This window comes from Lampetra fluviatilis, chromosome 4 (genome assembly GCF_964198595.1).
Source record: "Lampetra fluviatilis chromosome 4, kcLamFluv1.1, whole genome shotgun sequence".
NCBI lineage: Eukaryota > Metazoa > Chordata > Hyperoartia > Petromyzontiformes > Petromyzontidae > Lampetra > Lampetra fluviatilis.
Genome location: NC_136278.1, coordinates 26418124 through 26441610, shown reverse-complemented (window position 1 = coordinate 26441610; position 23487 = coordinate 26418124). Strand labels below are relative to the sequence as shown.

The 23487-nt window shown below is 46.0% G+C and overlaps 1 protein-coding gene across 1 annotated transcript; it reads right to left on the bottom strand.

Moving 5' to 3' along the window:
- Positions 1-913: 913 nt before the first annotated feature.
- Positions 914-3621, bottom strand: LOC144931406 (adhesion G protein-coupled receptor F4-like). Its single transcript, XM_078855212.1, has 3 exons — positions 2581-3621; positions 2146-2187; positions 914-925 (listed from the first exon to the last, which is right to left on the bottom strand). Exons 1-3 carry the CDS (start codon positions 3619-3621, stop codon positions 914-916), a joined length of 1095 nt encoding a protein of 364 aa, XP_078711338.1.
- Between the last annotated feature and the right edge of the window lie 19866 nt (positions 3622-23487).

Here is a 23487-nt window from a genome sequence, read left to right as displayed (position 1 = left end):
TCGAGTCAGACTCGAGTCATGAATTTGATGACTTGCGACTCGACTTGGACTTGCATAACAATGACTTTGTCCCACCTCTGCCAAATAGCCCTTTGCAACGCTGGTTCCATGTTCTCTCAGCAGAATCACCAGCAGGCATCATTTACGCTGTGTTTGCATTAAAAGTAAGGCTATGTCTGATACTCACTTCTCATAGCCACTGCGGTTTTCAAAATTGACAGCACACATTTATTACAGTTGCAGCATTATATTAGCGTAACGGATGTATCAATGTATAAAACCGTAAAGCGTGATTTTTTTGCCGCTATACAAACCACAGGACTATACTTTTAACATATTTCCCTGTTTGAAAATCTATTGCATGTTAATATGCCTTGTAGGTGACAAGTAAACGTTTAATTGCAAGCTGGAAGTGGGTAAGTGCAGTTAATATAAAGCATGATTAACAATACCGTATGCGTTTACCAGTATAGTGATGTGTTAAACAACACTGCCATTTCCTTTGTTGATGTAAAAGCCTCATCACATTGGCTGCTAATTTTTTCAGAAGCAGGTTTGAGCCTAGTGTAAAGGTTTTTTTCCTAAGGTTAGAATATACACGATGATCCATTTAGAGATACACCACTAAAATATTTGGGATACGTAAAAAATATTTGAATTCTCCCGTCAATCGCAATACTGTTACAGCTATTACATTTTTTCTAAATATCTCCTAATATACATTGTTTCACGTAGCCATCACGTTTACAATCGAGTATTCAATCACCCGTTAAGAAGAAAGGAAGATGGTGTTTTGAAATATATGGGGTATCTATAAATGGATTAACATGTACTTTCAATGCAAATTTTGACACATGTCTGGATTAAGAGCAGCTTGCGTTGGGGATATTTCGCCTCCTTCTTACGTATAGATTCACAAGTCCACCTACAAAACATTCAGCAAAACATAAACGTTAATTTTTACCAAACCAACGTGTTCATTTCAGTAACATTCTATCTCCCAAATGTAAAGACATTAAAATTGACTGGCTGCAGAAATTATAATCATCGCTGTTAAATATAAAAGTTAATGGGATGTCAAAGTTGACGTACTGCATCGTACCGTTTTTAAGATCACCAGGCAATCGGTTCTACCAAAAAATAATTACATCAGCGTTCGGTCAACTAAAATGTAAAATGTTCGTGAATAATCAAATATATATTTAAACCGATGTGTCCCTCTTCTCAAAGAAATCTATTATATTTATGCACATATAACATTAAAATATGATTTTACTTCTTACTTACAGGTATGATATATTTCTTCAAGAATATTCGTAAAGCTTGGATTACCTTTGAGTGTGAAAGAAAAATAGGTTTAATGCATTCAACATTGTATCAGGGCTTTTAATATCTGAACATTGTGTCTCATATTCGTGGTTCTTTCGGAAAAGTCACGTAGAAGGGAAACAATAAAATAAAAAAATATAAAAAATATATTTTTTTCTTTTATTGTTTCCCTAAAGTCACGTAGAAGGGAAACAATAAAATAAAAATAATTGTATTTTATTTTATTGTTTCCCTTCTACGTGACTTTACCGAAAGAACCAAGAATATGAATCCCTGAGTCACGAAAGCTTTAAATCAAAATTGTGTCCATCCCAGTGAATATCATAATTAGGCAGATTTATCCACAACATTCTATCAAAATTGTGTAGCATACTGCAATAAAGTCCAACACAATACCACCAGATCTCCGTAAAAATGAGTTCATGTAACCTGAACAAGATACATTCCTGGACTGTCTAGAGTCAAACCCGGACAGGTGGCAACTCTACCTGGGTACCCTCCATCACCAACCTGCGCCGACCAAAGTGGTGAACTATGGTCAAGCAATCCTATGGCCCACACAGCGCTGTGATGCTTTCATCCAGCATTGGATTAACAAAGGGCTCAATATCATTACTGTACCTTGTCTTGGGGTGACAATGAAATTGACTCACTTGTTGAACATTGTGATTAATCATACAATACTTTCTATAAATCTACATATGTGCATATTTGTTTTGTTTTCCACAGCATTGTACAGCGTAAGGGATGCGAGGTTGCATGCGAACACTACATCAAGTACAAATCGTTTCAATATTAACATTATTGCTTGCTTACCTTGTAGTTCCACATCACTTCAATGATTAGGATAAATAACCCCTACAAATGAAATGAAATGACTGTAATCAGTGTCTTTTGTCAATGTAAATACAGTGTTTATTAACTGATGTATGAATGTTAACCAATACTTATGTTCAAGAACCTGTTTTGGTGGTGGAGTGCGCAGTTCATAATCAGTTTGCGAGTTCAAATCGAAGTCAGAGGTTAACTCAGCCCTTTATCCCTCTGGGTTTTATATAAACGCGTATCACTTTGAGGTTTACCGATGGAAAGACTCCCTCCCAACATAGAAATGTTGAATTCCCACATCTGGCTTAGGGTTGTAAATACGAGTGGGATAATGATATTCAGATGAGAGGGGAAAACACTTTGACTTTAACTTTTTGTTTAACTTTGCAAAGTACAGTAAATTTGATTAATTAACACTGTTACCTGTAGAGCGTTGAGCACACTGAAGATGTAATGGAATGCTATTGGACTCTTCTTGTCCAAGGTGAAAATTCCAATTCCCCATGTAAGCCCTAAAATGAATGGGAGGACTGTGATGGTCTTTAGGATCCGTATGATATTCCCCGTAGTGCCGGCACCATTCACCCTTGTCACTGGCCCATTCTTCAGCAATTTACAAAGCACAACGAGTCCAATGAGCAGGTTGATGCCGATGATGGTGAGGGCTGGCACGACAAAAGCCAGGAGGGCACGAGAATTATACCATTGAAGCCAGCAGGCGTTTCCACTGACATATCCACGTGGATAAGTTACTGCTATGGTGACAATGGCCACTACCAAGGGACATCCATAGCCCACGAGCACCAGAAACCGCTTCACGTGACGTTTCTTCATGATGGGAAATATAAAGTGTACGGAGCAAAACAAACCGATCGCCTTGCAAAGTGTTAAAAAGAATAGGGCCAAGTAAAAAAAATGGGCAATAAAGACGGCAGCATGGCATAGCATTGTATTGTGTTCGCTCGACTTTGCTGAGGCAATGATAAACCAGACGTCAGCACATAAGAGCGACACGCAGATGTTGATTAGAACGATGTGCCGGGAGTATTTGGTGAGGTCACTCTTGATGCTCTTCCAGACGAGGGCCTCGAGAAAGATTGCAATGATCAGGCTCAGGATGGATATTCCAATACATACATAGGTGATAATCGACAAGATATTCGAGCAGGTCTTCTTCGATGAGAAAAGTGTGCTGAAAGGCGTCAGGTGACCGCACTCGCATATTGTGAAACTGGCCGTCGACTCGAGCATGGTGCATCCGTTGTTGTTCCAGCCTCCCGTTCCTCCTTCTGTGGCGATGTAATAGTCCCAAAATGCACAGGTTGGCTCAGTCTCGTCTGGGGCGTACAGTGTAGACATATTCAAGATTATACTCTTGCTGCCTTGTGCATTGTCAACAATGGCCATTATTATGCTGTTGATGTTGTACGGGTTGTTACACGGCAGAGATATGCCGATCCTCATCGGTAAGATTTGCGACAGGCTTGTAAATATAATGCTATTGATGGAGACTGGGTCTGCAGTGTTGATCCCTTGATAGGATACCAAGACGCTGCTGTTTTCAAATGTAAAGGGGATGGGGTTGTGCGTGTTAATGTCGAGTACGTTTCCCTTGAGCACGATGTTGGTTTTTCTTATGGAGGAATTTGTTGAAAAGAATGTTGCATATCTTTCAATGGACCTCAACAGGCTTGAGCTGTCTGATAGGCCTTCCTTTGCAATTTGGTCCCATGGTTTTTTCAGTGTTATATTTAAGATGTTACTGGACGCTGTCAAAAAATCCTGCAAATATATGCACACATATCCATCAGATGTTTAAGTGTTCAGCATACAAGATCAACATTGGTATGTATGGATGAGATGCACCTCGCAAAATGTAAGTTATTTTTTTGCAATTTCTTGTTTGCGCTACTGCTGGCGGAATGGCTTCCACTAGAGAGAGCGCTCTAAAGAGCCCTTCTAGGGAATATTTGGCTCACTCTTCTACGCCGGCTATAGGTGTGTTGGAAGAAATAGGAGAACCCACACTTCACACCACCACGTGCGAACTGGCGATCAACTGTGGTGTATCGATTTATTGGGGGATTCATCTTCTTGGTTCTTTCGGTAAAGTCACGTAGAAGGCAAATAATAAAATAATAAAAACGAAACGTAATAAAATAATATAATTCTCACGACGTTTCGGCCACAACGCAAGCAGCCGTTCTTCACCTGACTTTACCGAAAGAACCAAGAAGACGAATCCTTGCAGTCACGAAAGCTTTAAATCGAAATTATTGGGGGATTTTAGACACTTGTCCAATGTTTCAGCTGCCATGCCAGGAGATAGAACGGTGACCTCTTCATTGTCAGTTTGGCGTGTCAACGATTAGACCATGGCAGCATCCCCAGCATAAGTACAGTTACATAATTGTGCACGTTTTTTGCATTTGTTATAATAATCTGCTTTAATGTCGTGTTTTATTTATGGTATGCTTGTGTGCGCTTACATTATCCATTTCACACAAAAACTAAGCACAACTTTGCTAAAGCTTCAGTTGTGCTCGTAGTTTTGCATATTATGTTTTACATGGCTGCGTGTCAGGAAGGAAACCGGCTTCTGACAACTATAAATGGTGATTGTGATGGGATAAAAAAAACATACGCTGATGGTTGTGAGATTGTGCAATGTTTAAGGGCAACATTAAGTCGTCTGGATATCATAATGTGTGCTTGAGGACGCAGATGTGCAAAGGCATTTACATCCATATTTTGCCCAGTGATGTTTGCGGGGGTGCCAGATGTATATTCTGTGGTAGCTTTGCTGATGGTTTCTAATATGGTGGCGGACGCATGCAAGTCTCCATTGTAGAAATTGCCGTTTGGTGGCATCGTTGTAGCATTCGCCAGCAAACTCAGAATGGCTGTCGCCTTCTTTTGCACATCTCCGTAAGCCAGTAGAACCTATAAAGGGACAATATCATACAGTCAGGTAATGAATATGGAAGAACGTATTATCATACTCTTTGATTCTTTCGGTAAAGTCACGTAGGTAGAAAAATATAAAAATAACCAAAGAGTATGGATTCCTGCAGTCACGAAAGCTTCAAATCAACGTATTATCACTTTAACAAAATGGAGGTAATGATTAGTCAATTAGATTATACAGTGTTTTTAGGCTTATAATACAATGCATTGAGATTACATGCAATTAGTCAATAACAACATTGACGATTCGTACATGTAGGGCGGTGACGCTGTGGTTGGTGCACCTCGTTCTAAAATATGATGACGTTAACACAACGGGCCACGATCACAAATCAGCGTCGAAAAATGTGTGAACCGGTCCCGAGTTCTCAACCTTTGCCAAGCCGCAGTGAAGTTTTGGTCCCAACAACCCCTCCCCCCCATCCACGTTGTGGACAATCCCTTAACCTGCCAATGGATTGACAAAATGGCATTGACTAAAGGGCATTGACTTGAAAACGTTGCACGCGACGGTTTTGTGGGAGCTCTCCGTCGCAAGCGCCATGCTAAATTTGATTTGTGAATTGAATTGTGACTCTGAATTGTGAGAACTTTTCTAGAGAGTGAATATTAGATTGCCGATTGTGAAAGTAACGAATTAGTGATTAATCCATTAAAATGAATTCTCAATATTCCAATACACGCATCAATTCAATTATTTAAAATGTGTATTTTTTTGTATTCAACAACTTTACAGTGTACACATTCACAATATACATTCTATACATTTACATGCATATTGATTTTAGAGAACCCCATAATCATAAAAATTTTATATACAGAAATTTTGGACACATAGGTCTGTAAAAACGATTCTCTTGGATGTAACACAGAATCAGTTCATTGGAATGATTCTAGCTTTAGGCTCCTCATAGTGAAACACAGACGAATGCAGCAATGTGTTATACAATGCAGTCAGGTACAATTAGTGAAGTGTACCTTTGACATCTCGACAAGCTTCTTGAACACTGGAGATGTGCAGTTGTATATCTCGTCTCCCCACTGGCCACCTGAGCCACACGGACGCTTAACAAAGCCGTCATATCCAACTGGACAATTTTGTCGTTCGATGTTACCTTCAGCAGTGGCAGACCACGTCCCATTGCGGGAACATTCCCCAAGTCCTTTTTGCCATCAAAAATTAAAGCGAAGAAACGTTACGTGTTGTCACGGCGGATACTACAACGTGCAGTCATTATTGGAAGGAAAAAAAACACTGAATGTCACACTGCGTGTACCCATAAGCAGGTATACAATTTAGATTTAAATTGTTAATTGTCCACAGTGTCGCGCTGTTGCTTATTACCAGAGATGGTCAATACCACGCCTTAGATTTGGGAAATATTCTCCATCACATGCACGGTAAAAATGATGAGAAGCGTTGAATAACCAGTTAATGTAAAATATAATTCACTGACAGCTATCCAATCCGTGGTACACAATATACGATTCATCCAAAAAATACCGTACATAATCATACCTGGTAATCCTCGTCTGAAATCAATCTCAGTGTTCGTCTTCAACTTATTCGCCGGGTTGGAGAATTCGCATGTATAGTTCACCTTCGTACTGCTGCAGTTGTTCAACGGCACCTTGTATACACTGCATCTAGTGGCCATGGAAGAGGCAGCTGCAAATAGCACGTGCTTTTAATAGACAATTTTTTTTTTATAAATCTATTATTGACAGCCCTTAGTCAATCCACAGTTTTTGGTGTGTGTTTATTTTCTCGTCCTTTCCCCCGACACCTCTGATTAGCACTGTTGGCCATGTATGGTGCGAAAGAAGTTCAACATGCAACCATACTTCACCAAGCTGGTCAGTCCAGGGAGGTGAAGGGAGAACCAGAACGAGTTTAGATATCACTTGGCAATGATGTTTGCGATGGCTGAGAATTGAACTAAGGTTGTTGAGTTCATAGTGGAGTGTTGTAACCACGAGGGCACCATGACCTTAACATTTAAAAAGTATAATATGAGCAAATGTGGTGCTAATTGGGTTGACAGCACTTCCAAAGAATACACGTAGCATTATATGGAATTTCTTTTGACAACTACCATTATGCTTCGTGAACAATTATACACAGAGCTATTAATCGCAGTGATGGGAAATGCTAAACTATTACTTCTGAATAAACATATTTATCATTATAAACTTAGGCAACAATACTACGTGGCAATTATGTGAGATATTACTTTTTTTACCATCATAATACATATTATGCAATCTACAGGATGCCGGTTCAATCTCCACACGTGGAGATTGTTCATCAAGACCACGGTGTTTCCTTCATACAAATAGGTTCACCACAGTAGTAATAGGTTTTTACCCTTTCAACTGGTACAAAAACTGACACCTTTATACAAGGCATCAAGTTTGCAATAACCACAACACAAGCAGTCAAAATGCAAACAAAAAGAAACAACTCTGGTGATGATAATGATATGCACTGTCCTTGAAGTTGATTGGTCCACACCCGAGACAGCTTTTCTTAGAGCCTAGTCTCCATTGGTGTTGGACCAGATGACGCCAAAAGGCGTACTTTTGTTTGCATTTTGACTGCTTGTGTTGTGATTATTGAAAACATGATGCCTTGTATAAAGGTGTCAGTTTTTGTACCAGTTGAAAGGGTAAAAACCTATTACTATATTTTGCCACTGGTAAAGGAGGTCTCTTAGTGTAATGGTTCACCACAGTCGATCGACAGGTTGCAAATGTGGTGGTACTTCCACCTCTTCTAAGACACCTGACCAACAGGGAAGCGCAGGCCATAAACACCCTATAGTGAGGCTTTTTAGAGCTCCCTCGAGTGGAGGCTCTTCCGCCAGCAGTGAAATAAGCAAACGATTGCAGGGCTGCACCTCTAACCCTTCTCTTTTTGCACACTACATCAATTCATGAGCTAGTTTGGCACACACATTTGAGAATTTTTTTGCAACGGAAGCAGGCGGACTTTCCACGACAACAAGCATAAGCACCAAGCCCAAGGTTTGTTGGACTGTAAAGACACTTTTATTTTTTATAAGTTTTGCATATTTGTCAGTGGCTGCACAAGCGTCGATCCAGCCAGCTCTGTATTTGTAGTGGGTTCAACTGAGTCGCAGACGTACTCTTGGAGGCGACACATTTATTTAACAACAACACACGGGGTCACTGCCCCTTAACAAAATAACAACCTATGGTGGTGACCACCAGGCTAACTACACTAATTACAACGTAACGAGCTACTACGGAACGGGACCACAGCTCGGGTTCAGGTCCACGTGTTGGAGACTCGGAGAGCGTAGAACTTAGACGAAGGTTTCTTCAGGATGAACAATAACGCCGATCCCTCTGGGGGACCCGGCTTATATTCTCTGCGGCGTGCCTGGCTCCGCCCTTGGCCACGCCCACCTTCCAGAATCTTCGAGCAGGATCTGGACCACAATCACGTGACCACCCCGAGCCCCCACTTGGGGCCCCTTTGTAGACTTAACTGGTCACGTGTCCTCTAGGGTCAACCAGAGTGCCATGGCCTTTAGTAACCCTATTCCTACGGCCGGCACTCCCACACCCTATCCTGTAGGGCTGGCACTGCCCGCCAAGCGTGATGGCATCCAGCGCTATCAATCAGCGCTGACCGAGCCCCTCTAGGGCCGGTACTACACCCAAATCATAGTGGTATCCACGATGTCGTTACATCGCACGCCGTGTCTCTCTATGGCTGGCAGTACACAGTGACATCTTGCGATGTCACTCCATATTTATAAACACAGTGACAGTGAAATGTTTGCTCACCCAAAACCACGGTGTCTCCTTCATACCAGGTGACGGAGACATTCTGCACATCCTTCGCAAGACAGCACGTGATGCTTGGTGCTATGTCGTTGCAACTCTGATAGGTTGAGTTGGCCAACATAAAAACTCCATAGGGACGCAATACCACATTTTCCAGTATGGCTTGTGCCACGTGGGTCACATTTCCCACTTTAAGCTGGCACGTGTAGTTTCCTGCGGAGTTTTATTTATTCGTTATCATCGCACATCACATCGCTTCACAGGGGCAATCTGCATTGTGGCCTAGTGTTCATGCACAAATATGATTCACTATGACAATAATAAGTAGTGATATTTTTTGCATATTCTTTGTGTTGCGTCGTTCGTGCACATTGCACCTCAAAAGGTTTTCCCCGCACGGAAGGGTGGGGAAAACCACAGGCGAGCGTGAAGGCAAGCCAGAACCAGCGCAAACAATTGTCCATGCGGTGTCCCTCGATTTGAATGTTTGATCAGCTTCCAAAACTGAGTGTGTATACGTGTGGCAGAAGACAGGAGTGTGTGAGGGCTGAGGGGATAGCACAACAATCATCGTACAGATGGAAATTAATCAACTTGCTGTACTGACATACCCTGGTAAACCAAATGAATTGACCAAAACTGAATGTAGCACCCCAAAGTGTTCGATAGTATGCTTTGCTGTCGTGTATAGTGACATTGCTAAGCAAGTATACGAGATATTAATTGGACATAGTGTTCTTAAAATTAAGCAAATATTCCCAAACTTTTGTACGCCAAATACGTTTCATGAATCAGCATGCCTTTTTAGATTATTTGATTCCATGAAAATAGTGTTAATTTCATTGCAGAAGTTCACATAGTACAGTAATCTTAAAATTTATTGAAGTTGAACAAAAGCGACCATTTGGACAACAATGGACCGATATATTTGTGTTCTAAACTATGAATTGCATGTGTAATCCACACACCTTCATAAATTGTTCTCATTTCATTTATAACCAGCGTAGATTTCACGGATGTGATTCCACTCATTGTTGAGAAATCCATCTCTTGGCCATTCTCCTGCACAGTTTCACCATTCTTGGTCCACGTCACACCGACTTGGACATTGCTTGGCAGAACACAATCCAGCTTCACACGGCATCCCTCTGCGATGGCTGACGATGGATCAGCTGGGATAAACGCCAAGCCTGCGTCAGTAACGATACGGTAATAACATTAGGTGGAACATTAAAGACGGGCCACAGTGCGATTTTGGCCATGCAACCCAGAATCTCAAAATCAGAATCTTTACTTCGATTGGATAAATCCAAAGAGCTATGAAGCTCTTTTTCAAGGATCAGTTCAACACGTACGCCTTAGTAATTGGCAGTGTCGGGTGGAGGCGGGTTTAACGACACATTTATATTTGCGCGATCTAACCCAAAAAACAAACTTTATTATGTTTTTTCAAAGATGTCCAGTAGGAGCTGGTCAGCAAAAAGTTCGAACAACAAACAATACAAATAGAGAAAAAGTAAGCAAGTCACAATAAATATATACAAAGTTCAAATTGCATAAGCACATTAATTCCTGCCGATTTTTCAATATCAAATGCAAGCTTGGGCAAGGTTCAGGTTAACTTAAAACCAATTGAACTGGTTATGATTCAATCAGTTTAAAATGCCTCAGAAGATTAAGTTCGGGGTTACAGTTTAACAACAACAAAAAAGTTTAATGCCGTTCAAGTATTTCAAAACCAAAACTGTTGTTTTATTACACTGGCAATATAGTTTGAATGGCTGAATCAAGGATGACTCTGTGTGTTGTCAGATATATGGGCAGACGGAGCTACAAGGAAGACAAGTATAGATGCAGAGAAAAATATATTTTATCTCACTGGCCACTTTTGCAAGCAGGAAAAATAAAATTAACGTTGGATTGTATGCATGTTATATAATTCAATAAACATCCAGACCTCCACGTGCGCCTCTCTGCATCTCTATTTGCCCATTGTGCATTTCAAAATGAAGCGAACACTGCAAAGGTAAACGTCACGTCTGTTTATCTTTGTCCCTCTGCGTCTCTAGAAGTGTCTGTGTCTGTCTGTGTTCATGTCTGAGTCTGAGTGCAGCTCTTACCTTGTAAGGCTAGGTGCAGAGCTTTGTGCAACTAACATAACCCAAGTGATGTCGTGCCCTGAACCAGTAGCAAACATTCCACATTCCCATGGCAGGAGCGAGTCCAGCCATATAGCAACCATTGTTGACTTCTCCACAAAGTGGTACTCAATTTATCGACCCACGGAGGAAGGGATGATCGGGCTGAGTCAACCCCAAAACCAGTATTTTAATGAGCGGCCGCAGAAGCGCATGTGAACGCACGCGATTCAGTGACCGTCTTTGTTCGATGGAAAGCCAAAAGCCACTGGGAGGATGACTGGAGTTCGAGTGATGGTTTATTTTCGTTGACGAGATCAGTAAGGCATTGTGGTTCATGCGCATACCACTCACCTGTCACGGTGGTGTTCAGCTTTTGTGCCATGTCAACAGGTAGTCCTCGTTGCTGAAGGTATTCTAAACCATTTTGGGTAAAATTGAGCAAGTCGACAATATCCATGAAACCGCCCTGAACCTGAAAGTCTGCAATTACAATGTTTGGTCTGCAAAAAAAATATGTATTAGGCATTTATACTTTCATAATCCGACAAGATGTAAACAAAACGTGCAGCAAATGAAATGATTACCTGAATCCCAATACGGATGTACGTAAGACTCCACTGTACTTTATGGGAAGGTTGTTGAGCTGAGAAAAGAGTCAAACTAAACTTTACAAAAATAAAATGTCTCAACATTCTCAATTAATGATGGTGCGATATTGATCAAATGCAATTATTTTATTCAGAAGGGCACACAACCATTTGGATATATACATGAAAACAATGCTTTTAAATTGTTCTAATGTACTCTTCTTTTTTAGCCTGGAGTATCAGAAATTCTTGATGGCAAAAGTACTGCACAGTACTATTTCAGCACATTACCTGATGTGTGAGATCGCCAGATAGTGACTGATATTCAGTGGAACGGACATCATTGAGGCCTTCTGAGAATGACATGTTGAGAACAAGTGACATTTTTTCTGTCACTGCAAGAAAACACACGTGACAAGAGTTAATAAAATGTACTTATTCTTTTAAAATATCTCTGCATTGATATGTCGTTAGAATCTGGGCAAAATTTGAATGACAACAACATATCCAGATAAAGTCATTTTGGAAGCGTGCACGCATACTCTGCGTGACGTGAATATCAGAATTGAAATGACGTGGACCAGCTCGTTGACAATCGTCAACGTGCCCAGCAAACATCTTATCGGCGACCCCATCACCACATTGCCCGGTTTCAATTCCTCGATGAAACTATTGGCAAGCACTTAACCATAAACGCACAGACCACGGAGTACTGTATCCAGATTCGTCATGCACAAGTGGAAAATCAAAAACTCTGCTGTGAGCGACTGACTGAGACGATGAACACCAAACCATGGAACTTCGCACTGCCAGAAATATAAACTGGAAAGCGGTGGGTGGGTGAGTGGGTGTATCTGCAATTCTCAGACTAAGCGATTCAATAGTTAAATTACATGGACCTGCATCTCTTGTAGGTTATTTAACTATGATTTATTTTTCTTAATTTTACCAGGTTAGGCGCACTGCGCCTCCAATTAGCACGGTTGGATACGTACAGTGCGAAACAAGTTCAACAGAGACCAGCAAGGCATTGTGGTTAATTGGCATACCACGCACCTTTCACGGTGGTGTTCAGCTTTGGTGCCATGTCAACAGGTAGTCCTCGTCGCTGAAGGTATTTTGAACCATTTTGGGTAAAATTTTTCAGTTCGACAATATCCATGAAGTCTCCCTGAACCTGAATGTCTGCAATTACATTGTTTGGTCTGCAAAAAATATATGTATTAGGCATTTATACTTTCATAATCCGACAAGATGAAAACAAAACATGCAGCAAATGAAACGATTACCTGAATCCCAATACGTATGTACGTAAAACTCCACTGTAGTTTATGTAAAGGTTGTTGAGCTGAAAATGCACGGATAAATAAAAAAAGAGTCAAATTATACATTACAAAAATAAAATGTCTCAACATTCTCAATTAATCTTGGTGCGATATTGATCAAGTGCAATTATTTTATTCATAAGGGCACACAACCATTTGGATATATATGTAAAGGAGAGCCGACACAAGATTGCAGGGGTTTCGTCTTTTAATCCTTTTCTCCCATCCACACCTGTCCCCAGCCGTCCCAATCTCGTTCCCGCCAAAGGCCCCTTCTTCCCGCCCGTTCTCCCCTTATATCTACTCGATCACCCCTCCCACTAACCCTCCTATTGGTGGGAATCCTTCCCCTGACACCCCTACATATACATGAAAACAATGCTTTTAAATTGTTCTACTGTACTCTTCTTTTTTAGCCTGGAGTATCAGAAATTATTGAAGGCAAAAGTACTGCACAGTACTATTTCAGCACAGTACCTGATTTGTGAGATCGCTGGATAGTGACTGATATTCAGTGGAACGGACATCATTGAGGCCTTTTGAGAAAAACATGTTGAGAACAAGTGACATTTTTGCTGTCACTGCAAGAAAACACACGTGACAAGAGTTAATAAAACGTACTTATTCTTTTAAAATATCTCTGCATTGATATGTCGTTAGAATCTGGACAAAATCTGAATAACAACAACAACATATCCAGAAAAAGTAATTTTGGAAGCATGCACGCATACTCTGTGTGACGTGAATATCAGAATTGAAATGACGTGGACCAGCTGGTTGACAATCGCCAACGTGCCCAGAAAACATCTTATTGGTTACCCCATCCTCATGAAACTATTGGCAAGCACTTAACCATAAACGCACAGACTACGGAGTATCCGGATTCGTCATGCACAAGTGAAAAATCTAAAACTCTGCTGTTAGCGACTGACTGAGGCCATGAACACCAACCTATGGAACTTCGCACTGCCAGAAATATAAACTGGAAAGCGGTGGGTGGGTGAGTGGGTGTATCTGCAATTCTCAGACTACGCGATTCAATAGTTAAATTACATGGAACTGCATCTCTTGTAGGTTATTTAACTATGATTTATTCTCCATAATTTTACCAGGTTAGGCGCACTGCGCCTCCAATTAGCACGATTGGCTACATACAGTGCGAAACAAGTTGAACATACATACGAGCTATAGAGCTATTTTTCAGAAGTGACCTGGCCACATACGACAGCTCAAGGATGTTACTTCTAATGTGGAAATACAAAGCAGCCAAATAATCTCAACTTTAAACTCGGGTCTCCCTTGAAAAAGAGATCCCTGGTCTCAATGTGCTCATACGTGAATGTAAAATAAGATAATATGTGTATCGATGTACATTACATATTTTGAAACCTTGATCTAACATTCTTCAGGGAACTGGCCAAGTTGATTGATAGACGCGGGAAAACATTAGCCCAGGGGACATTTTGTCAATGGGCATTTTTAACTTTACTAATTAAAGGGATGTTAGATACAGGAAGAAAAAAACCATTAAATGGCAACTTTAAATAAAATTTCACGTTATTTAGCAGTTTAAACATTTACATTCCAGTTGCAGTACTGTACCAGTGTCAAGCTGCAGGACTGCGTATTGCAATAATCATAGAACCCAAACATACAGCAAAACTTCATGTCGTTACAAAAAAGGATTCCTAAAAGACGTAATACACAAACAGTGTCCCTTTAGTGTACCTCTAAACGACTGCAAGATAGTAATATGAGCAAGTGATTTGAAGTTTGCTTACCAACATCTGATTGTCAAATAATTGTTTAATTTTGTTGTCGTTATAAAGCTTTTGTGGCCAGAGTTACTCTCTCATACCTGTCAACCCATACGGTGTACCCGTATTCTTGTACAGGGAAATTGAGTTTTCAAGTCCATACGGTGTACAGACGTTTCAATACGGACAACAACGAAGTGTTTTGTCTATTTGTTTGTGTTTCTCCCTTGTGATGGGACTTTGTAGGATTAACGTTGAGATTTATAAGAGCACGGGGTGACCAATAAGGTCTGAATTGGTCTGTAATAAGGTAAGGCAACGATAAGGGGTTGACAGGTATGTAGTAATTTAACACGTAGGCTTTCGTGACCAATATCATCTATAATAGATGTCTTTTGGATTAGATCGTGTAAATATATAAATGTGTACTCTTTGGTTTTTTCGGTAAAGTCACGTAGGTATAAAATAAATTAAATTAAATCACGACGTTTCGGGCGCAACACAAGCGTCCGTCATCAGGTGGGACAACCACAGCAAGAAACAATTGCTGAAGTGCGGTATTATACAGTGTCTAAGATTTTGCGCCACAGTCCTTGAAGAGGCTTCCAGCACGTGCAGCGAAGCGTCGGACATATCAAACAACACGTGGCGCAACCCGAAACCGCAACGGGTAGAGCTGCATCGCTTCCCCATGTAATAGATCACGAGGAGAGTGTGTGTACCTGTAACCTTGTGGACAAACAAGGGTTCTGCCGGTACACCCAATTCTTTGGATGGCCACTTGCTGCGAAGATCGTCGTCACTGAAGTTGGCTTGACTGGATGTAAGTTCCATTTCCACAAAGAAAGTGTTGTAGGTCACTGTTTGGTAGAGGTGAGCCATTCAAGCAGTATTAAAGAACTGTGCTCGTTGAATTCTTTCAGCCATCAACACGGTTTATTTTAGACAGTAATAACCACACAAGTATCAATCGTTACTTAAAATTATGTTGCATGCTTACCATCATCAACAACTCTGCCGGATCCATTCTGTATTGGGGAAACAAAGAAAATCAACCAATTGTACCCGTGTACTTGTAATTGTAATGTGTATGTTTAATAAGTCAATGAGTGCTGATATTACACATTGAGGTCCTCTACTTTGTGTGCAATGGAATAAATAAAATGACATTCATCTTACACTGGCATCTTTTTGAAGGCGACTGCTTTCCAAAGGTAAGAAGAAAATGGTTTCCCACAAAATAACGCAAGCCGTGAGCCCAGCGCTCATCATTGTACCGTAGGCCATTTCGAACTCACATCTGAAGAATGAAGTAATGAGGTTAAAATACAATGTCACACGATCATTGAAAAGTTATTTGCACGATCCTGTTCATGCAAATTAGTTGTTTACAACCATAATGCAGTGTTGCTCTTGGGAAACATGGTATGCCATTGTAGTTAACGTCGGATATTATTCTACATTCAGTGGCTTAGATGCATAACATCGTGAACATTGTAAGGGCAGTAATGCACAATTGTTTCACATTGTATCAGAATAAAAGTTTTTTTTCTGGCTGGCTTCCTGCCTGGATTCCTGGCTGACTGGCGTGCAAGTGCGCGTGCATCGTAGGCACATTATCACCCACATAGACGTGATAAAGTCACCCGTATCCCACGGCGACGCGCTGATGCCACGCATTTGGGAGGGTAGGGGAGGGTGCAGGGGATACGCCATTATATAATTGTGTAGTGGTGATACGCGCTGGGTGTATATGTCGTGTGCCAGCGCGTATGTACGGGTGTGTGTGTGGTGACGCGCGCTGACGGGGAGGAGCAGGCGTCAGTGCGCGGGTGGGGGTAGTGCTGCTGATTGGCTGTGTGCCGGTGACGCGCCCAGAGGGAGTGATCGGGTAGCAGCGCGGTGTGATTGGTCGGGGAGTGGAAACACGCGCTGAGCGGAACCGGATCGTAGGGATAGCGCGTGGGGATTGGGTAACTGAGGAGCGGTGCCGACGTTGAGGTCCGCATCCGCTCCGTCTCCCGGGAAGAAGGGGTATATAAGGTGATGCACAGAGGAGCAGGGGCAGAAGTGGAACCATCTAAGAATGAAGACGAAGGTGCAGAGATAGAGCCCGGAGAGGAGAGTAATGGAGAGTAATGGAGAGTAGAGGAGAGTAAGGTATAAGTGTGTAGCCAGCGAGAGAGAACGGTCTACACGAGCTGAGTAATGTATAGTGTGTAGCCAGCGAGAGAGAACGGTCTACACGAGCTGAGTAATGTATAGTGTGTAGCCAGCGAGAGAGAACGGTCTACACGAGCTGAGTAATGTATAGTGTGTAGCCAGCGAGAGAGAACGGTCTACACGAGCTGAGTGATGTATAGTGTGTAGCCAGCGAGAGAGAACGGTCTACACGAGCTGAGTGATGTATAGTGTGTAGCCAGCGAGAGAGAACGGTCTACACGAGCCGAGTATGCATACGGTGTAGCCAGAGAGAGAGGAAGGTCTACACGAGCCGAGTATGCATACGGTGTAGCCAGAGAGAGAGATGCAAAGTCTACACGAGGCGAGTGGAGAGTGTAGCAGAGGCGCAGAGTCTACACGAGGCGAGAGAGGAGTGTAGCCGAGGCGCGGAGTCTACACGAGGCACAGAGAGCCAGCAGCACAGAATCCAGAGTCAAGAGAAGCGCATTGTGAAGAAGAGAGGCCACGCGTTGTATTGTTACAAGTCAAGATTTAATAAAAGAAGTGTGTTCCCGTCAAGGAGTTTCCTGCCGTCATTTTCCAATACTTCATCTGGCGTCAGAAGTGAAACGGGCTTCCAAGTATGGAGACGAGGAAGACCCGTAGGACCCACGGGATTGACCGCGAGGAAGACCTGGACGACTCGGGGCCGCTGGTGGCGGGGGGTGAGGAAGAGGACTTGCCCACGCTGCAGGGTCCGTCGACGGCGCCGGCCGAGCGACCGGGGACAGACGCCGGGCTTCGTGAGGCGCACTCCCGACTGGCGGAGCTGCTGCTCGCCGCCGCGTCCATCTTGGCGGAGATCAGCTCGTCGGGAGGAGCGGGGACGGTGGGGGACATTTTACAAGGTCGCCCCGCAGATTCCCGCCAAAACGAATGGGGGATTCCCGCCATTGCGCCTGGGCCTACTTTTGGCGGGAACGGCGAGCGCCACGTGGTGGTGGGTTCCCAAGCGCGCGCATCGACGTCATCAGCGCGCGAGGGGGTCCGCCATCTTACGTCTGCTGCTGGAGCCGCCATCTTAGACACCGACGGACAGGCGGAGAGGAACCACGAGGCGGATGACTTCATTTTTCAGCAGCGCCTGCCCACGTTGTCAGCCTTCAAGGCGGAAGGCGGAGACTGGGGCCAATTTCAGCGAAGGTTTTTGGCGCATCAAGAGATGTCAGCGTGGTCCGATGCTACGGCGCTGCGGGCATTGCCCGCCATGCTGGACGACGATGCGCTCGCGGCCTTCAGGGCTGCACGGAAGTCGGACCGCTCCACGCTGAAGGATGCGCTGGGTTTGTTGGCCAGGGTCTACGGGCCTCCCTCTACGTGCCGCCATCAGTTCTACGCAAGACGGAAAGCGGCCACGGAGACCGCGCTGGCCTATCGCACGGCGTTGCTGGCTCTTGCTGATGCTGCGTTCCCTCGGATGGACGAGGAGGGCCAAGACGCGATGGTTTTGGAGCAGCTGCTCAAGTTGGCGCAGGACCTGGGGGTCCCTATCAACACAGCTGACGAGATTGATATTTCTTCTTTGAGAGTCGCCACGAGTATTCAAGCGCACGAGGCCCTACAACGGAAGCAAGGCGTTGGTTGCAACGCTGCTGTCGTCGCAGCCCCGGGTTTGGTGGTCGCCGAACCCCAAGTCGTCAGCCCACGAGAGGAGGCGTTCGCCACGGGACGACCAGGGGACTGGAGGCCGGGGGCCCGGTCGCCTCTGCGATCGGGCCGAAAGTCGGAGCAACCAAGATCTACTCCGACCCTCGTCACGTGCTATAACTGCAGCCTCCGGGGCCACGTGGCGTCCGGGTGCCGCGCTCCGCGGCAGCGCGCCATGGGAGCTCGGCTGGACGACGACCGAGAGCCCAAGTCATCTCTACAATCCCCGGCAAGTCGCGGCACCTCACACGCTCGGCCTGTTTATTCGGCACACATGGGACGCCGCGTTGCGGCGGAGGAGGGCCGGTTAAGGTTCGGGGATTCGGTTCGGCGAGGGGGGTTCGGCCGGGACCAGGGAGACATTGAATGGGCGGAATTGGGGCATAGAATTGTGGCTGCTTCGGCGGGTTCGTCCGTTGTTACGGGATCTATTGATGGGGTTGAGATTAGGGTGTTAGTGGACACGGGGGCATCGGCAACTATTATATCGGACCTCATTTATAATATTCTTCCGGTCCAATGTCGTCCGCTGCTTCCAGTGGATGTGCCATTTTACGCCGCTAATGGGGGATCGTTGGGCATTATCGGTCAGGTTAGGGCGTCCATTTGCATTGGAGATATCAAATTGTCGGGACCCGTTTTCGTTTCGTCTTCTTTGGCAGTTCCGTGTCTTTTGGGCACTGACTTTTTGGCTAAAATGCCCATTAAAATTCTTATCGATCAACGATGCATTGAACTGCCATCGGGTCGCCGGATTTCATTTTTGACGGGCCCTACTGACATTCGGACGGCGTGCGCTACGATACAAGCGGTGGCGACGCAGACAGTGCAAGTGCCCCCGGGTTCACAGATGTTGATTCCCCTCCGGTTGCGGAAACCATGGGTGAGGGAGGCTTCGGGACAGAGTATGCTTTTGGGTCCTTCTAACAAGGCTGTCGGGGGTCTTGATTTATCGGTGGCTCACACTTTGGTGCGGGCTGACAGGGATCCGTTTGTGATGGTTTTGAACGCGGGGTCGCGACCAGCTGTCATTCCGCAGGGCACCGTGCTGGCTCACGCGGCGCAGGTCCCTGGGGATGATGGGTTGGTTGCGCAGGTGGGCTCGAGCCCCGCGCGGAACGTTGAGCCAAGGGAAGACCTTGAGTGGGTCCATTCGTTATGTGCCGCCTCGGACGATTTGTCGGCGGCGCAGTTGGGTGCGCTGCGCGAGTTGCTCATTGAATTCTCTGATGTATTCAGTAAACATAAGTATGACATTGGGTGCACGGATTTGTTGCACCATCACATTGAAACGGGCGATGCGGCGCCGGTCAGGCTAAATCCCTTCCGACTGAGTCCCGTGGAGAAGGAACATGTTCAGTCGGCTGTTAACGATATGCTAGAAGCCGATATTATTTCGCCCTCCTCTAGCCCGTGGGGAGCGCCTATTGTGCTGGTTAAGAAGCAGGACGGGTCCCTGCGATTCTGCGTTGATTTCCGTCGCCTGAATAAGATCTCTGTGGCTGACGCGTATCCGCTCCCCAGGATGGATGAGTCCCTCGATGCATTGTCTGGTGCGCGATATTTTTCGACTCTTGATTTGTTATCGGGGTTTTGGCAGTTGCCGCTCGACGAAGAGTCGAAACCTAAGACAGCATTTCGGACTCCAGGGGGGCTGTTCCAGTTTAACCGGTTACCCATGGGACTTCACTCCTCTCCAGCGACGTTTCAGCGACTTATGGAGCTGGTTTTGTCGGGCTTGCAGTGGGATACATGCTTGATTTATATGGACGATGTCATTGTTTTCAGTAAAACGTTTGAGGAACACCTCCGGCGATTGAGAGGGGTGTTCTTGCGAATGCGATCGGCTAAGTTGAAATTTAAACCGGCCAAATGTCACCTCCTTCGTAGGTCCGTTAGATACTTGGGTCACATTGTCGATTCTTCGGGGATCTCCACCGATCCCGCGAAGACGGATTGTGTCGGTTCGTGGCCGACACCTACGTCCGTTTCCGACGTGCGTAGTTTCATCGGGTTTGCTTCTTATTATCGGCGGTTCGTTGAGCACTTCGCCACTATTGCAAAACCCTTGCACGCTCTAACGGCGAAGGGAGTGAAGTTCAAATGGGGACCGGAGGAGGAGGCCGCGTTTCGCTCCCTCCGGGACGCCTTGGTGGGTGCCCCACCCTTGTGTTATCCCGATTTTGCCAGTCCCTTTTTGCTGGACACGGATGCTAGCAACACGGGCATTGGGGGGGTGCTATCCCAAGTCGTTGGGGGTGTCGAAAGAGTTGTCGCCTACGGTAGTAGGGTGTTGTCTCCGGCGGAGCAGCGCTACTGTGTCACCCGTCGCGAGCTGCTTGCCATTGTTTTTTTTGTGCAGCAGTTTAGGCCATATCTTTATGGTCGTCACTTTACAGTCCGAACGGACCACGCGGCGCTACAGTATTCATTGAGGGTCGCCCAGCCCTCGGGCCAGTTGTCGCGTTGGTTGGAAGTCCTCCAGGACTATCAGTTTACGACTACGTACCGTAAGGGGTTGCGACACACGAATGCCGATTGCTTGTCGCGGTTGTTGCCTTGTGATGAATGCGCGTCTTTGTCGGGATCGGCGCGCTGTAAACCGACGCTTGCGGGGGAGATGGGGGCACTGGCTGCGACAGCGGGCGCACCGATCGGGGATGATTCCACTGCCTCTCAGGGTCGGGACTCGCTGCTCTCGCTGTCGCTCAGCGAATGGGGCCGCCTCCAGATGGCGGACAGCTCGCTGCTAGCATTGCGCCGCAAGGTTGGGGGTCCCGAGGGGGACCAGGAGCGTACCGGCTCCTATGTACTTGAGCGGGGCGTGTTATTGAAATGGGACAGTTTGTCCCGGCGGAACGCACTCGTGGTGCCTTCCGCTGTGAGGGGGAGGGTTGTCTTGGCGGCACACGAACGCCTCTTGCACTTGGGAGTTAACAAGACGCTTGCCCTGCTTCAGCGTGACTATTACTGGCCGGGAATGGGAAGTGATGTGGTGCATATTCTGAAGGGGTGCGTTGAGTGCGCCAGGCGTAAACCACCGGCCGTGGCAGCTAATCCACCGCTGCAATCTATTCAGGTCTCGCGTACCAACGAGCTCGTTGCACTCGATATTTTGGGGCCCTTCCCAGTCACGCCGAGAGGGAATAAATATTTGTTAGTGGGGGTCGAATACTTTACCCGATGGCCTATGGCGTGGCCTCTCGCTAACCAGTCGGCAGCGGCTGTGACGGATGCCTTCGTCCAGGGCTATGTCCTGGACAAGGGGGCTCCCGAACGCCTGCTGACCGACCAAGGTAAAAAATTTTCGAGTAAATTGTTGCAAGAGGTGTGTGATCTGTTGGGTACCAAGAAGGTGCGTACCTCCCCGTACCACCCGCAGACTGACGGGATGGTGGAGAGACTCCACAAAACCTTGACTTCCATGCTGTGCCAGCAGGTGTGCGAGGCACATGTAGATTGGGACCTGCAGGTCCCGGGAGTCCTTGCCGCGTATAGAATGGCCCCCCATGCAGCTACGGGGTTTTCCCCATTCTATTTGATGTACGGTCGGGAAGCTGACCCGCCAATAGAAACGCAACTTGGCCTGTCCGCTCCACGAACTAATTCTAATTTGGCAGAACATATTAAGTTTAATATTCACAAGCTGACAGAGGCGAGGGAGGCCGCGCGGCTTAATTCGCGGGCTCGCCAAATTGCTAATGAACGGTTGCGGGCACGGAAGGTGTCCATGCACGAATGGAAACCAGGTGACAGGGCCTGGCTGCATTGCCCTCAGGCACCCTTGGCTACGTCGCCTAAATTGTTGAGACCGTGGAGGGGACCCGTGGAGGTCGTGCGCGTTGCACGGCCCCAGTGCGTTCAGATAAAGTGGGGAAAGCGCCGGTGGTACGTTCACCCCTCCCGACTGAAACCGTTCTCGCCTCCATATGGCCTCCCCTTGTGTCGTGATGGTCGGGCGTGTGACGTGACCGGCGACCCAGAGGGGGAAATGTCTCTGCCTGATCCACACGTATTTTCGCCTGATCTGCTCCCAGGTGTCTCGGAACTGACAGCTGCCGATCACCGGCGGCCGGATCTCCGCGGCGGGGCCGGCCCTTTCAGGCCCGTTCCGCGCCGTCTGGAGCAGCCGGAACCGCCGGACGGTCGTCAGTGTCCCGCCCCATACGATGGACCAGCCAGACGGACTCGCGCCAGGTCGTGCTACTTTGCATGACCTGCCTCGTGAGGAGTCGGGGCAGTTGGAGCGCCTCGTCACTGCGTGTAGTCGCAGGGACGTGGGGCGCGTTCGTTTCGAATTTGCTCGTATCGTGTTATTGTTGACTTTTCGGGTTCATTGTCAATCTGTACATAGTTATTCTTGTTGTTGTTGTTGTTGTGTTATGTTACGGGGCACACTCGGGGGGCTACGGGGTTTTTTTTTGTTGGTTGTCGTTTTATCGTCGCGGTTGGTTGTTGTTAGCAGCCGGGCCGGCTGCGAGCTATGTGGGAGGGGGTGATGTAGTGGTGATACGCGCTGGGTGTATATGTCGTGTGCCAGCGCGTATGTACGGGTGTGTGTGTGGTGACGCGCGCTGACGGGGAGGAGCAGGCGTCAGTGCGCGGGTGGGGGTAGTGCTGCTGATTGGCTGTGTGCCGGTGACGCGCCCAGAGGGAGTGATCGGGTAGCAGCGCGGTGTGATTGGTCGGGGAGTGGAAACACGCGCTGAGCGGAACCGGATCGTAGGGATAGCGCGTGGGGATTGGGTAACTGAGGAGCGGTGCCGACTTTGAGGTCCGCATCCGCTCCGTCTCCCGGGAAGAAGGGGTATATAAGGTGATGCACAGAGGAGCAGGGGCAGAAGTGGAACCATCTAAGAATGAAGAC